The sequence below is a fragment of the Echeneis naucrates genome, chromosome 3, assembly GCF_900963305.1.
Source record: "Echeneis naucrates chromosome 3, fEcheNa1.1, whole genome shotgun sequence".
Classification (NCBI taxonomy): Eukaryota; Metazoa; Chordata; class Actinopteri; order Carangiformes; family Echeneidae; genus Echeneis; species Echeneis naucrates.
Window position 1 is genome coordinate 11121505 of NC_042513.1, and position 14651 is coordinate 11136155.

Consider the following 14651-nt stretch of genomic DNA (forward strand, 5'->3'; position numbering starts at 1 on the left):
GACTGAGGCCACTCAACCTTCTGTCATCCTCAAAGCATAGCACTGACTGAAATGCCACCAAATCTGCCCTTATACTGACAATAGTATTTTTCTCTGCTTTTAACAAGGAGCTTAGAGTTTGGTGTACTATTAAAGCACCAACATTTGCTGTGCGGTGAGATTTTAACTGCATGTTGCACTTTTTACTCAACCAGCCGGATAATTTTTTATTGTTAGAATAAGGTTTTATATACAGTCATTGCTTTTCAACTGCTTATTTCTGAGGGTCGTGGTGGCTGCAGGAGCCAGTCCCAGTTCATGACAGCTCCTCAGTCTATCGCAAGGCTGACGTATAGAGATTATACAGAGACCGCTTGCATTCATGGCTATGGGACATTTAGAGTCACTGGTTAACCTATGTATGTGTCTTTGGACTGTGGGAGGAGGCCAAGTACCTGGAGGGAACCCGCTCAGGCACAGAGAATATGTAAACTCCACACAGAAAGGCCCCACGGCTAAGAACATTCTTCTTATGAGACAACAATAGTAACCACCATTTCACGGTGCCACCCATTTTATATACATTAAACCATAATTCTAAAAAAGTTAAATTTTTCCTAACCCCAAGTATAATGTTTAGAGAAGAAGACCTCTGCTGTTTAACATCAAAGTTCATGTAGCTTCATTGTCTCACACTTGGGGGGGGGACTCCTAATGCAAATGCACAGCACTACTGTGTTTATTCAGATCGAAATTGATTCTCTCGGTTTACATTTATTTGAGGAATCAAACAAAACATAGCGACCTTTAAAACTCAGTGTGGGACTGACTCATTTATCCCTTTTCTGAAGCCTTTTGCCGTACTTGACATCATCCCCACCCAGTTGGTAAAATAAACCTTGACAGTAGAGAGGGCATGAATGTGGGAGCATGGCATGTAAAGGGATTGTGCTGTGGGAGCTATTACATCATCAGACTGTGAGAGCTTGTAAATGGTGGTGTGAGCCAATAAAACCCTGTTAATACCAGATAGCCACATTGTTATTCCTAACTGACGAGAAAATCTCTCTTCTTTATCCCTTGCCTCTGTTTTTATTTTGCATTGTGGAATAATGATCGGTCTGTATTGTGCTTCATGTGGAAGCATTTGCTTTTCTCCCTTGCTGACACAATTTGTGAATGAATTGGTTAAAACGTTGTTAAAATGGAGCTGAATTGTGTCTGAGACATGGCAGCACAGCAGCACGGCGGCATCGTGGTTAGTGCTGTTGCCCCACAACAAGAAGGTCGCGGGTTCAGTTCCTGAACATGTTCTCTTTGTGCCTGCGTGGGTTTCCTCCTGGTACTCCAATTTCCTCCCACTGTCAAAAGACATCATGTTTGGGTTAATTGGTGACCTTTCCGTAGGGCTGAGTGTGAGTGTGAGTGGTTGTTGGTCTCTGTCTGTCTCTGTGTGTCGGCCCTGTGATGGACTGGTGACCTGTCCAGGGTGACCCCGCCCTCACACAGTCTGAGCTGGGATTGGCTCCAGCACCCCACCGCGACCCAGAAATGGAAAAGCAGTAGAAGATGAATGTCTCTGAGACAAAAAAAAAAAAAAGATTTCAAGAGTTTGAACTATAATTTTGATACTTTTTTTTTTTTTAAATAATGTGATGAGTAATCTGTAGTGAAAATAAGAACTAGTTCAAATTTTAGTGATTTCTTTCAGGACTCATTAGAGACTGTTGAGACATTTGCTCTTTGGTGTGATCAGTTGAGGCTGAATCTCAGCTAATGCCTGATTGTAACCTTTGCTTCTTAAACCGGTATCCAAAGGAGCTGTGCTTGTTTTGATGCAGCTGACTGCAGAATCACCTAAATATCGATCTTAGCAATAATTTAAAAATTCTAGTTGCAAGTATAAATGCACTGATTCTTCGGTGTCCTCACATCAGCATCACACTCACGAGTGCTTATAAAAGGGCCTTTTGATGAGGCCACACCCATGTCTGCAGTGCTGCATTATGCTGGCAGCGATTCAAACACAGGGCTGTGACTTTGTGTGAGCGTGTGTGCACATTAGTGTGCATGCAGTCCAGTCATTCCTCCATATGAACACTTATTTTATGTTTTTATGTTTACTGTAAACATATACCATTATTATAATCTATATATTGCGTATATACTTCACTGATTTTACATTTTTTTGTGGTAAAAGACAAAAGAAACCAGCACACAATGACTTTTGAGAAGCTGAATTTGGGTCATTTACAAATGATTTGAACTACGTTCGATCATCAACATGATTGCTAATTAATCTCCATCTGCTCCACTAATCGATTATTTGAATAAGGCCTAGATGGGATTTTGGTTTTAGGCACCTCTGCTTGGTGCGGCTCATTGTAGTGGGTGCAGTGGTTGGTCGGATATTTGACTCAACAATCAGGTCCTGTTCGTCTACATGTCAGTGGAGTGAGTCACACCACTGAGCGGAGCTTGTGGGCTGAGTGGAAGGAATGACAGCAGTTCATGAGCATCAGACATCAGCTCTTCTTCTACTATGTGAGTGAAACCCTAAACAGTGGAAAGACGGCCTAATGAAAACCGACAGAGACGGCATTTTGTGTAGAAACGTGGTGAAAACTGAAGCACCTGTTTGCATCCTCTTAACCTTTCTAATCCTAACGGGACTTGACAGTACTGTAGTACACTTTAACACCACAGTTATCGCTGAATATGACAGGAGCACCAAACCTCCCTTGAACTCTCACGACACAGGAATCATATGATATTTCACTGTAAATAACTTAATATGTAATAAATTTATGGGAGAAAAGTCATGTGGATTTGGTATACCACATGTGTTTGGTTTAGTTAAAGCAGTGTTTGAGTTTCAATAAGGCAAAAACACATGTTGAGGACGAATCATATGATACACTACCATAAAAAGAAGGATCAGCACTGAGTCTTACTCATGATGCAACCCAGAATATCCCCCAATTTGAGTCTTTTTATATTTATCTTTCTGACATAGACACATCTGCAGATGAAAGTCTGTAGGAATTGTGAAGCTCAGGATCAAACTGGGTTCCTCAGAAGATCCTCTTCCCACCCAGCACACAATGCGCTGTGGTCAGATTTAACAAACTTCTGGCCGAGCTGTCTATGGCGTGATTTGACAATTTTAACATGCAATCTTCATCAACTTCGGTGTCGGGTGACTAGAAACTGACAGTATCAGTCAGAATCTGAAGTTGGATGGTGTTAAAATATGCCGCCACATAAAATTAGTCTGGACAGGAACCAAAAACATTATGTAACCTGATGCTGCTATTAATATATTTTTTGACTGATTGTGTAACTGAAGGACAAATGATGTGTGGACTCAAACACAGGGCTTTTCGGTGGCTAACCTGGAAGTGTGCTTGCCATGAAGGTTCAGCCCTAAGTGCCTCTCTCTTCCTGTCACTATGATAAAGGAGACATTAAATAAATGTGGCCAAAAAATAAAAGGCACGAATACAAGCTCCAGGCAAAGCTGCTATTTATGGAGGATCAGAGATTCATTTCTGTTGTTATTAATATTTTACTTATTTCTCTACTTAAAATTTTTCTTTATCATTTTTTCCTTCCTGATTAAATATAAATAAGGAGTAGCTATTTGTTTTTCTTGTCTACAGGACGATCTATTTTATATTATACCTTAAAATTTCCTGTTGTGGGAAAAGTCCTTAACTGGCAGCACAGGTGAAAATCCTTGTGATCGACTTTCCTTTTAGTTATTGTCTCTCCCTCTCCGTCTCATTCTTCCTGGCTCCTCTGTTATTTGTTTTTTTTTTTGTTTTTTTTTTTTTTTGTCCTTTTCTGTGCCCCATCTTATTTCCAGAAGGAAACACTGCACTATTGTTTACTCCAGAATGTCTCAGTGAAGTTGGTGCTGAAACAAGAAGATTCCCAGTCCTGTTTGTTTTGTTGCTTTTTGCAACCCCTTCGGTTTGAGGAAACTACAGTCCTCATAAAGTGGACCTTAGTTTCCTCAAACTGCGTCTTATGACCACTTTAACCCCTCTCTCAAACGCTCTCATACCGGGGGCCCTTACGTAACAGCCAAAAGTTCAGTTGAAGAAATGTTTTGTTTTTTTTTTTCCCTCTGGAATTGTCACATGGCAGAAGGAGCAGGAAAAATGAGTGAATGACAGAGGAACAGGGAAGACGCTGTGTGCCAGTGTGAGAAATGACAGTGTGTCAAAGGCATCTTGACAATGTTTGAAATTAATCCTGCAAGGCAGCTGTGCTCCACTGCAAAGGAAGAGGCCTCTGCTACAAATAGTCACCACACGCTGCAAAAGACTGAGAGTTCAGTCATCTAGTTACACTGAAGAGGAATGCAGTTCAAGTTCTCCTTGGAAGAATGCATCAGAGCAAAGCCACCCTCATAATTTTAAAATTGATGTCCCAGGCTGACTTCAGTAGCAGCAACTCACCTGGACCCAACATTTATATGTTTAGATGTCAAAGAGAAAGGAAAATGCAGTGAAGATTGAAAGTTCAAATTAAATGTGGGAGGAAACAATAAAAAAAGATATATAACTAGATCACAAAGAAAAAGTCATCACAAGGTGTCTTTAAAATACCATTTAATGAATCCCCTGACTTATTTAGCCTGGTAGGGGTCTGCCAAAAACATTGCAAAATGTTAATTACTAGTAATAGTTGGTTTAAATATGAATAAAGCCTTGGCTGAATATTTATTGGGACATTCAGCTTTCTTCTACAAAGGCAGTTTTTTTTAGGTACAAACAAGACTAATACAATAGTCCTACAGTAAATTCTGGCTTTATTAAGGTTATATGAGTTTCCATTGGTGCTGATTAAACTGTATGATCCCTTTGGAGGATGCAGTTTTTGCTGCTGCTGAGGTTTTCCTATCATGTACTCTACCCTAACTGATATGAATGGGGTCACTGTTTTTAGAGATCACTTTCATTATTGTTCCCACCATTTGCAAATATTTTTCTATCACATGTTTTGTTTTCTAAGAAATAGAAGGATTGCCTTTACATTTCCATCTCTGCAGCTCATATGTCTAATATGAAGTCTGCACTCATGAAGAGTGCAGACGCAGCAACCTATTATCTTAATTTATGAATGACTATCCTCTTCTCTGTGGTTAAATTCAGTGTGACCGACGTTGTGTTCATGTCTTGGTTTGATTTTATCTCATGTGCAACCATTTCTGATTTAAATGACCGATGACAAGAATCCAAAGCCAGAAAACATTGAATTTGCTATCAGAGCTTGGACATTTTAATTTCCTGATTTGAAGCTCATTATGATTTTGAGCTCGTAGCAGTGGGCAAGGTCCAGTGTCATTCTTAATTTCCCATTTCAGTTTCCATTTCTGTTAAAATGTCACTTTTCTGCTTGTGGTCACACACACAGCTGAGGCTTGTCATCAACATTTCTAATTTTAGATGTGTTCAGAGCTCTGAAAAAGGTACTATGTTTAAAACATGTTGTACATACAATTCATTAAACTACAATAACAGACCAGGATATGTCACAGTGTCCTTTGTTTTCTGTCAGACCAATATCACTATGATGATTGCACCTTGTGGTTTTGTTTTATTTGGTTTTGGACATTGTCTTACAAGCAGATGTTGAAAATGTGACTTTTAAAAAGAAAGCAGGATTTAAGGATGTTTATTTTTGATTAGACAGAAGTAAGGTTTCTGATTTGCTATATTAAAAGGCTGGGCATCAATAGCAGGAACTCCAGTTTTAAATAGCTTCACCCTGCTGTCTGCTTGGTGTTGGATTGAAGTATTCGTATATAATTGATAGTGGAGGTAGATGCCCGTTTGTGTGTTAGATTTGGATAAATGTTTCCCTCTTTGTCTTTTTTCCCCCCTTTTCTTGTCATTGCTGAGGTCATGGCCGTTCCAGGGTAGAGGCCCTTTCGTTAACAGTTTTGCTCAGGTTCTCCTGTTTTCTCTCCTTTGGTGAGCATTCCAGCAGAGAGATACTGTTGGGTCATGTTTATGAGCCTCTAACCAAAGGTGTCATAAGTTGTGATTACTAATATAAACCTGCCAGGTTTTCACTTACCTCTTGTGGTGACACAGACCAGATGCCATCTCTGGTCAAGCGAGCTTGTGTTTGTTTTTGTTCCTGGGCTGATATCCTCCTGTTTGTTTGAGAGGAAGTGAAGGTGAGAGTGAAAGCGGAGATCAGACGCTAGAGGGAGGAAGACAGGGGACATGAGGGGTGCGCCAAAATATCGATTCATATAAGAATCCCAATTCTCATTTACTACGATTCAGAATCTATTTAAACAGTCCCAAAATCGATAATACTAATAATAATAAACAAAACAAATTCACAGGCTGTCTGTCTCCATTTTGTATGTGGGACGTCCTGACGTCACCACAGAGCCGGTTCTGGAACATACACATGCATCAAAACAAGGAGGAAACTACAATAATGGAGGAAAGAGAGCTTCAACCAGCCCCATCCTCGTTGAAGGCAAATATTTGGACTTACTTTGGTTTTTACCTAGAGCCCTATGAAATCTGTTTTATTTTTTCCCAAATTCGTTTAAAATTTTCCATTTTCGTTTTTTTTTTATTTTATTTATTTATTATTATTATTATTTTTTTTTACAATTTTGAGAATTCAATTTTTAGCATTTAATGCAAATTTAACCCTGAGACAGTGTTTTAAATAATGAAATATAGACAATTTCTTCTGTTATAACTGAAAACTTAACAAAAGTCAGCAAAAACATAAAAATATAACTCTTTGGTTTTCCACCGATTACTGACGTCTCTATTGAAGTACATGATAGTCAACATCTTTGTGTTGAGCTCAGTGAGTGACTGTTGTTTGACTTAGCACTCAGACGGCCGCTTCACTGGTGGGGGGTGTGCATTATTAGTGACCCCCTCTGAGAAGTTTCCCGACAGATACGTTCCTTTTTATTGCGAAAGAAAGACTGGGGTCCGGTCTGTCATCACATCTAGTCTGGTCTGGTCTCTAGTGGGGTCCCGTCTCTGGGTTAGTCTGGTCTGGTCCGGTCTAGGTGCTGGGGGGGTCACCGCTCCTTGCTGTAGCCCAGTCCATTACTTGTCACCAGTTAACCCAGACATGTTCAGGTGCCCACACCGGAAATCCAACCGCGGGGCGACAGCGTTTTATTCCCACCCCTAGGGGACATCATATCTAAATGAGGAATGACTGAGCAGCTTACTCGGCTGAGTGAATATGCTGCTCCCACGAACGGCACAGGGAGTCCTTTGCTCAGTCTCTAGCAGGTCCTGGTGGAATTAAAAACGATGGGCCCCGTCTGACTTGCTAGACCTGAGTATGTCATTGAGGTCAGTTCCCGTAAATGTGAGGCTGCAGCACTTCTATTGTCATTTTTTTTTTATGATACTTGGCACAGTTCAAGTTCTGCTTCGTGTCTTTCTCGTTCTATGGATAAACACAGTTTTATCAGCTACTCAACACAACTGCTGACTGCAAATGTTATCGTCTTCTCTTTTGGCGAATTAAGGATCACATTATTATTATTTTTAGGACTTCCTACACTGTCCAGATTGTTATCAGCTTGCGTGGGAAACTGATGCATTCAGATATGTGTGTCTTAGTAATACGTGTTTTGTTGTCATTGCACAATCCCCACAATTTCCTGGCTAATGTATGTTCAATTTCAATCTGTGAAATGGTGGCAAGCCGTTTACACCACCTCAGGAGAAGAAAACTTTTTTTTCACAAGTCTGCAGTTTCTGGAATAGCATGAAAAATAAATTAGGCAATTTCAAGGTTTTTGAAAGTTCTTGATTTGCTTCTGTCTGAGGGGCCTTTAATTTAGGTATGTGGCTTTTCCCCACTCATCCTCTCTAATTCAGAGCTTTATGTTATATAAGACGCGTCTGATAGCTGTGGAGACCTTGAGGTCTGTTCTTAGTTTACTTCTGCTTCTGGCTTTCATCTGCATCCCCGTGACTAATGTTCACTTCTCTTGTCTCTAATTCACCAGGACCTGACGATTGAGCCAAAAACTTTCAGACAACTATTGCACTGTTCAGAGGGCCAAAGCTTCTCCTCATCACATTTTGTTTGCTTTCTTCCTTGTGTCACTCCTTGTCAGCTTTCACTTTCCAGCATTGGAAAGTATTGCATAAAATACATCAATTTCTACAATAAATTTAAGCCACCTTCTTGTTATATTATGAATCCCTCTCTTTGTTATGCAAAATTAGGCTCTGTGTCGTAAAAACAATAAGTGACTCCCATTACCGCAGCGATCACTGACTCAGACAATTAACTGTGATTTTTTTTTTTTTTTTTTTTTTTTAAGCGACAATGTTCTAGCTTGATGATTTGAAAAACAACTGTCTTGTGAAAATTTGATGATCCAGTTGACGTTTTATAACATTTTGTTCCATGAGGTACCATTTGTGTAAACTTAATTTATTTATGCAGTATTTATACAGTAACTACTCAAGTCTAAAGCTGAACGTGGGATTTGGTGACCTAAGTGACTTCATCTCAATATTATGCCCACACAGAATGATGCAGTATAAACGAACATCGCTCCAATTTATGTAACATTTGAAGTTGAAATTCTTTCGGACACAACAGTTGTCAAAGCCCCCAAACAGATTGCTGAGGTTTCTGGCAGTTCACCCGAGCCTGATGTCTCCTGCCTCCAGAGTTTCACAAGTTGCAAAGCTTGACGTCTCCATTACTAATGTCACTGGACCATCAGATCTGCTCCCGGGGGTGTTTGAGATGGGGTGATGGTGAGCTAACTACAGTGTTAAAAAAACCTTTGCAGTTTTTTTCTAAATGGCTGAGTCTTGTTTCCCTTTGCCACATGGTGGTTGATAATTATATTAACAGATGCTTTGAGAAAATGTGCAACATTGGGGTCCGAAGTAAAATCTCTCAAACAATTGTTTGGTTTTCCATGAAGTGGAATTGTATTTAAAAAGTTGAACTTTCATCCTCTTGTCTGCACAGCATGGTAGCACAGTAAACTAAGGTGATGAAGAGGGTAAACATTTTACCTCTTAAATGCTGACGGTTAAACTTGCACACATCCTCCCTCAAACACATTTCAGAGTACTGTTTTGACAGAAGCAGCCACTGCCAGAGCCCACATCCCAGCATGCTTTCACTTAGCCGGGAACCACCACAACTGCATACCTCGAAGTAACCACAGTGACCACAGTGCAGTCTGACCAGTATGACTTTCAGTGTTGCATTACAAGGGGACTTGGTTACAAGTTTGCCCCCGGGGAGCGTCATCTGCCCTCACACACTGTGACATCAGCATGAAACACAGTGGGCTCAATCGCTTGCTCTTTCATTACGTTGTTGACTTCCTGTCCGTCAGCTGTGGTGGATGAGCTGGCCTGGTAAAAGGCTGGGAAAAGGATACGAATCCTCAAAGGTTAAATGAGCAATGCCTCCGTGAAGCCAATGAATCACTCAAACACAGTCATTTTCTCAAAAGCTACTGTCAGATGAAGGAATGCAGAAAATTTGGTGACACTGAACCAAATCATTTTGCAGTCAGTGAGTCAGAAGAAAGTCGTTTTTATCTCATGGGCATTTCACTAAAGTGACTGAAGTTAAGACAAAATATTTCTCTGTGCAGTCGAGGACTGTGCTTACACTTGATCTTTAAACACAGCCTAGCATTTGATGAGTTGTGAGAAGATCATCTCTTTCTGTGTTAAATCAAGCCACAGATCCTCTCTCTGTCTGGGAGTCCAGTGCCCCTCCCAACTCGACAAGTTTGTTTCCCTCTCCTCTCCTCTCCACTAAAGCAGCTGCCAATGAAGTCACCCTCATATGATTAAATGTGTCTCTGCTCTACACTGCATGAGTCAGAGCATACAGTGGCAGTCGGATCCTTAATCAACTCATAACAGGCAGACTTTGAACCGACCACCATTGTGTAAGGCAGCATTGGATGTCTAATTGAGACAGCAGTTGAGACACAATATGATCTTGCACATCATATACAGCTGATAAAAATGATGTTAGTGTTTTTTCACAGTAGTGATTGATATACTGGACATAAGGAGATGTATGTACAATGTGTCTGTGGATAGTTGATGTGAAGTGTGAAAATGGTTGAGAAAACACATTTTAATTTAACTTTCTGTTAACTTTCTATTTCTAACCAATGAAAGTGACGATCACTGCCGGTTACAACTGGAAGCGCTGTCATAGGGTAGTAGACTCATCATAATGAGAAGTGATCACAGCCCTCACTAAAGGTGTCCTAATGATAGCTGAGCCGAGCTGGTTGTCAGAGACATTACACCCAGAACACGCTGGCACCATCTCAACTCTGCCTTTAGCTCAGTCCGTGGTTGGTAGCCAAGAATAACAATGTTGACCTGCTGGAGTGGCTGAAGTGGAGTGAATCACGTCTGTACAAACAGCTCCAATGTCCCTTTGAGCTTTGGTGTCCATCTAAAGAGAGGGAGGTTTAGAGACATACCTTCAAACACTGCTATGTGTCATAGTTATTTTGTCATGAGGTTCTGTAATTTTGCCTCCACTTGCCTCGTCTGTTTTGTAGTGGGCTGTTTACATAGACGGAAAGAGCAAGAGTGCACTAAAATCATTTTTGCAGTTGTGAACAAATTACTCGTCTTGTGGCTGCTCTGCCTTCTGGTCTATTTAGGGATTACTTTGGTCGAGAAGTTGTTATTCTGTAACAAATATGCTTTTGCTGACATGTGACTGATTATGTTTATGCAAAGCCACTGTAGCTGACTGACTCATAATTAGAAATAGAAATTAAAATGCTGGATTTAGTCCTGACACTGATTTACAAGTTTGGTGACCTAACGACGGACGGCTTCCTCTAGTGACTTCATTTTGCTTGCATTCCTATGTTCAATTTCACATTGATTAAACTTTTCTTACATGTTAGTTTTACACTCCATCCAGAGGCCAGATATGACCGAATGTCTCTTCAGTTGTAAGATTTGTGCTTTATTACTGCCTATATGGAGCTGGCCAAGTATTGAGAGAACACAAACTGTTGGCTATAAAAGTGTCGTCTCTAACTATGCATCTTTTTTACACAGACCAGGTGGGCGAATACGCGCTGCTTAAACCTAAATCAGCACTCAGTATTTTGGATGCTCCGTATCCTGTTTCCTGCTGGACCAACAGAATATGTTGAATGTCAAGCAAAAAGAAGAAAACAACATTGAAAGGCAGATGTCAGACTTGTCTGACCTGAGTTCCTCACCGTGTGTCTGTGCGGGCTGTTAGTGCTTGAGTGCTGGGTTTTTATTGGCTGTGCTGTCAGGAAGTTCTTACTGACTGATGGTGCTCTGTCCTTGTCTGACCTGTGGTTCCTGAAGCAGGCAGGTTAGCCGGTTCATAGACAGAGGGGCGAACAGAAGACCAGCTCCTCTGGGATTATCAAATGCATCAGGCATGGATGTGAAACGATACTGTTACTGTTCCTCACTCTGACCCTGGATGCTCTCTCTTTGTCCAGACAGCAGTTGAATATGTTTTTCCGTAGTGTCTGCCCATTTTAATGATTTGTTATGCTGGGTGAGTCAGAGACGAAGGGCAAGTTCATTGCTATGATCCAGTTGTGTTGAGCCCGGGTCTGCCAGTAGTACCGACTATAGTGTCCTTACTTCTCATGGGCCCCCATTCCCACAAGCATCTTAATGGCATTCCCATAAACTGAACCATTCAAGTCTTAGTTAACTTGCATTTGGTTTCTGCTAAAAATGCATTCAGATGTACTGTATATCCCCTCAGGGCTGCACTATGAACATGTTTGTTTTTTTAACTTCACTGTGTGTTGTACTTTGCATATTTCTGAATGAAATGCATTGCAACCCATCAACTAATCAACTCTGAGACATTTTATAAGCAGGAATGATTAGAGAAATTTGTCACTCTTCCTTGTGAAACTTTGATGTGTTTGTGGTGGGAAAAGGAAATCTTGGCCACATTTTTTCATCTGGGTTGCATTGCAGCACCTCTGCCAGGCAATCACAACCCATGTTGAAAGAAGACAGTAAGATGAAATTCGAGTGAGCTCCAGCGATGAATGACCTCCTTGACTCCCTGCCGATTAGCTTGGCATTAAGTGTCCTCTTAGCATGCTTGAATGTTGGTTAGTGGCGTTGGTGAAGGGTGGGGTCAAGGAGGGTTGTTTTTACTTTCCAGAGACTCAAGGCTTGGGGCGCTCTAAGTGATTCACTGAGGAATTTGTTTACTTGTGGTGGAGCTACAAATAACTGCAGGGTTTATATAAGGCAAAAAACTACTTCCCCTCCAGGCAGTCATACAACATAAACAGAGCTGTGAGGGGAAATACTGGACCGTCTTATTAAAGCACAAACACTACACATGTTCCAAACGGCCACATGGATCCCATTACTCAGTGAGGAGCTTTTTTCCATCAGGCCTGCTAGCCCTGGCTCCCTCATCCTCGTTCTGGCAATTTGTCTGACTCTGACTTAAATGGATCCTAAAACCATGTTATTAATCTGTCTCAGACTGATGGTGTTTGAAACTATGCAACAGGAAAAGCCTGCTCTGCGCCATTCAGGCTAACAGTGTTTCTACACAATGTTTGGCACGAGGCCAAAGCCTTTGTGAATTTGACCCACAAACAAATTATCCACACCTAGCATTGATGCAGAACTTGGCCTCACGTGTCCAGCATTAACCTGTTTATTAGAGGCAATATGTAATATGCAACATGTTCTCATTTATTTTAACAAGTGTGCATTTGAATTAATCTCACCATTTGTCTTCCTCTCTTCTGCTTCAGGCATTCGGGAACGCAAAAACAGCTCATAATAACAACTCCAGTCGCTTTGGCAAGTTTATTCAGGTCAACTACCAGGAGAGGGGCACTGTGAGAGGGTAAGGAACAAGAATACAATTCGTTATCTGAAAAAAACTGATTGCTAATCTCACTGTTTTGCTTGGTTGTTGTTGTTGTTTTTTTTTTTAACACGCTGAATGTTAGTAGGCTGACACAATGACTGTACATGTATTACAGTAATGTAATCGGTAGTTCAGATTTTGATATTCAGCTTTTATGTAGAAAGCAAAAATATCACCTGCATGTTTTTACACGCTGGTTTCATAGTTTCACCCAGGAGGCTATCATCTCCATCTCTATATTGAAGCGTTTCATTGTGCTTTCTTTTAAGGGCATATGTGGAGAAATACCTCCTGGAAAAGTCAAGGCTGGTCTATCAGGAGCACAATGAGCGGTGAGCAATAACTGATCACAATCTTACAATACTGAGCCAATCAAAGGTGGACAGAGTACACAACTTCACCACTATATACAGATACTCCTCCTCAAATATTACTCCAATACAATTAAAAGTAGCTTTGTGAAAATATTGCTTAAATAAAAATGCAAAAGTATTTCCTTAAAAAATTACTTAAGTAAAAGTATAAAAAAATTCCTCAGGAAATACAGGAAAGGAAAGTAGCTTTATTGTCATTATACAATACACTGCTACAGATATGCTTATAGCTCAAAAAGAGGCCCAAAAGAACCAGTCTAGTCTCTGGTCTCTGGAGGGGTTTGGTCCTGGAGGGACACTGTCCTGCTCCAACACATATGATTCAAATGATCAGCTCCTCATCAAGCTCTGCTGAAGGCTGATCAGGAGTCACTCATTTGAATCAGGAAACATCCAGCACCGGATTTGGAGACCTCCAGTCTAATCGTAAGTCTCTCAACATTTTTCTGGACACTGTCTCAAACCCTGGGTGGTCTGTGGGGGTCCGGCCTCTACTGCTTTTATGATAGTACTTCTTGTCATAGATGCAGGATGACGGAAAAAATGGAGGCGAGAATCCGTGAGTTAATCGCGGCTCTGCACTTTAGCTAGCTCAGCTTATGCAAGTGCAGCTAGCTATACAGCTAAATCTCGTTACACCTTGGCTCTTTGACGCTGGTAACCATGGTAACTAGCGGTCTGGGCTGATTTCGCACACAGAAGAGGAGAGGCAGAGTAGCCGAACACATGGAGCGGCTTTATTCAGCTCAACATAACACAGTGCTTTTATGAGTATCATCACACTGACCATAAAGCTTACAGTGGCTACGGCTGGCGTACACACAACATGGCTACGTGCTGACTACGTCATAGCAGACGGTAACCAGAGAGACGCTGTTCGATTTCCGATGCGGGCAGCGACCACGGCTAGGTTAATTGGGTAATTGGTTACGAGTAATAGACTGGGATAATGCAAGATGGTGCCCCCTCAGGACCTGGGCCGAACCAGACCAGACTAGACCAAGAAAGTAAAAGTATTCCCCAAAAATAATACTCAAGTAAAGTACAGATACTCAAAAACTGCACTTAAGTACTCAAGTAAACTCACTTTGTTACTGTCCACCCTGGAGCCAATGAATGTGGTTTTGCTGAGCAGGAGGTGACACTCAGAGGCTGCTTGACTTTTGGAGAGTGACATTAAATATGCTTATGCGAAGTGCACTTGAAAATAAACATGTTGACATAAATAAACAAAAATACTGAGTAAACGGCCGCGTGCTGGCTTCCAAACTCTGACATACAAATTCCTCAAGTCTTAAAATTTTAGATCCATTTAGATTTGAGTGTAAACAAATAAGTTTTTTGCTACTAATGGCTTAA

General features: G+C 41.0%; 1 protein-coding gene across 1 annotated transcript in view; it reads left to right on the top strand.

Moving 5' to 3' along the window:
• The window catches only part of myo9aa (myosin IXAa), a 91283-nt gene that overhangs the window by 34466 nt on the left and 42166 nt on the right, over positions 1–14651 (top strand). The window contains exons 3-4 of the mRNA XM_029497778.1: positions 12800–12894; positions 13188–13250. Coding sequence (XP_029353638.1) covers positions 12800–12894; positions 13188–13250 — 158 coding nt within the window. The remainder of the gene's footprint in view (positions 1–12799; positions 12895–13187; positions 13251–14651) is intronic.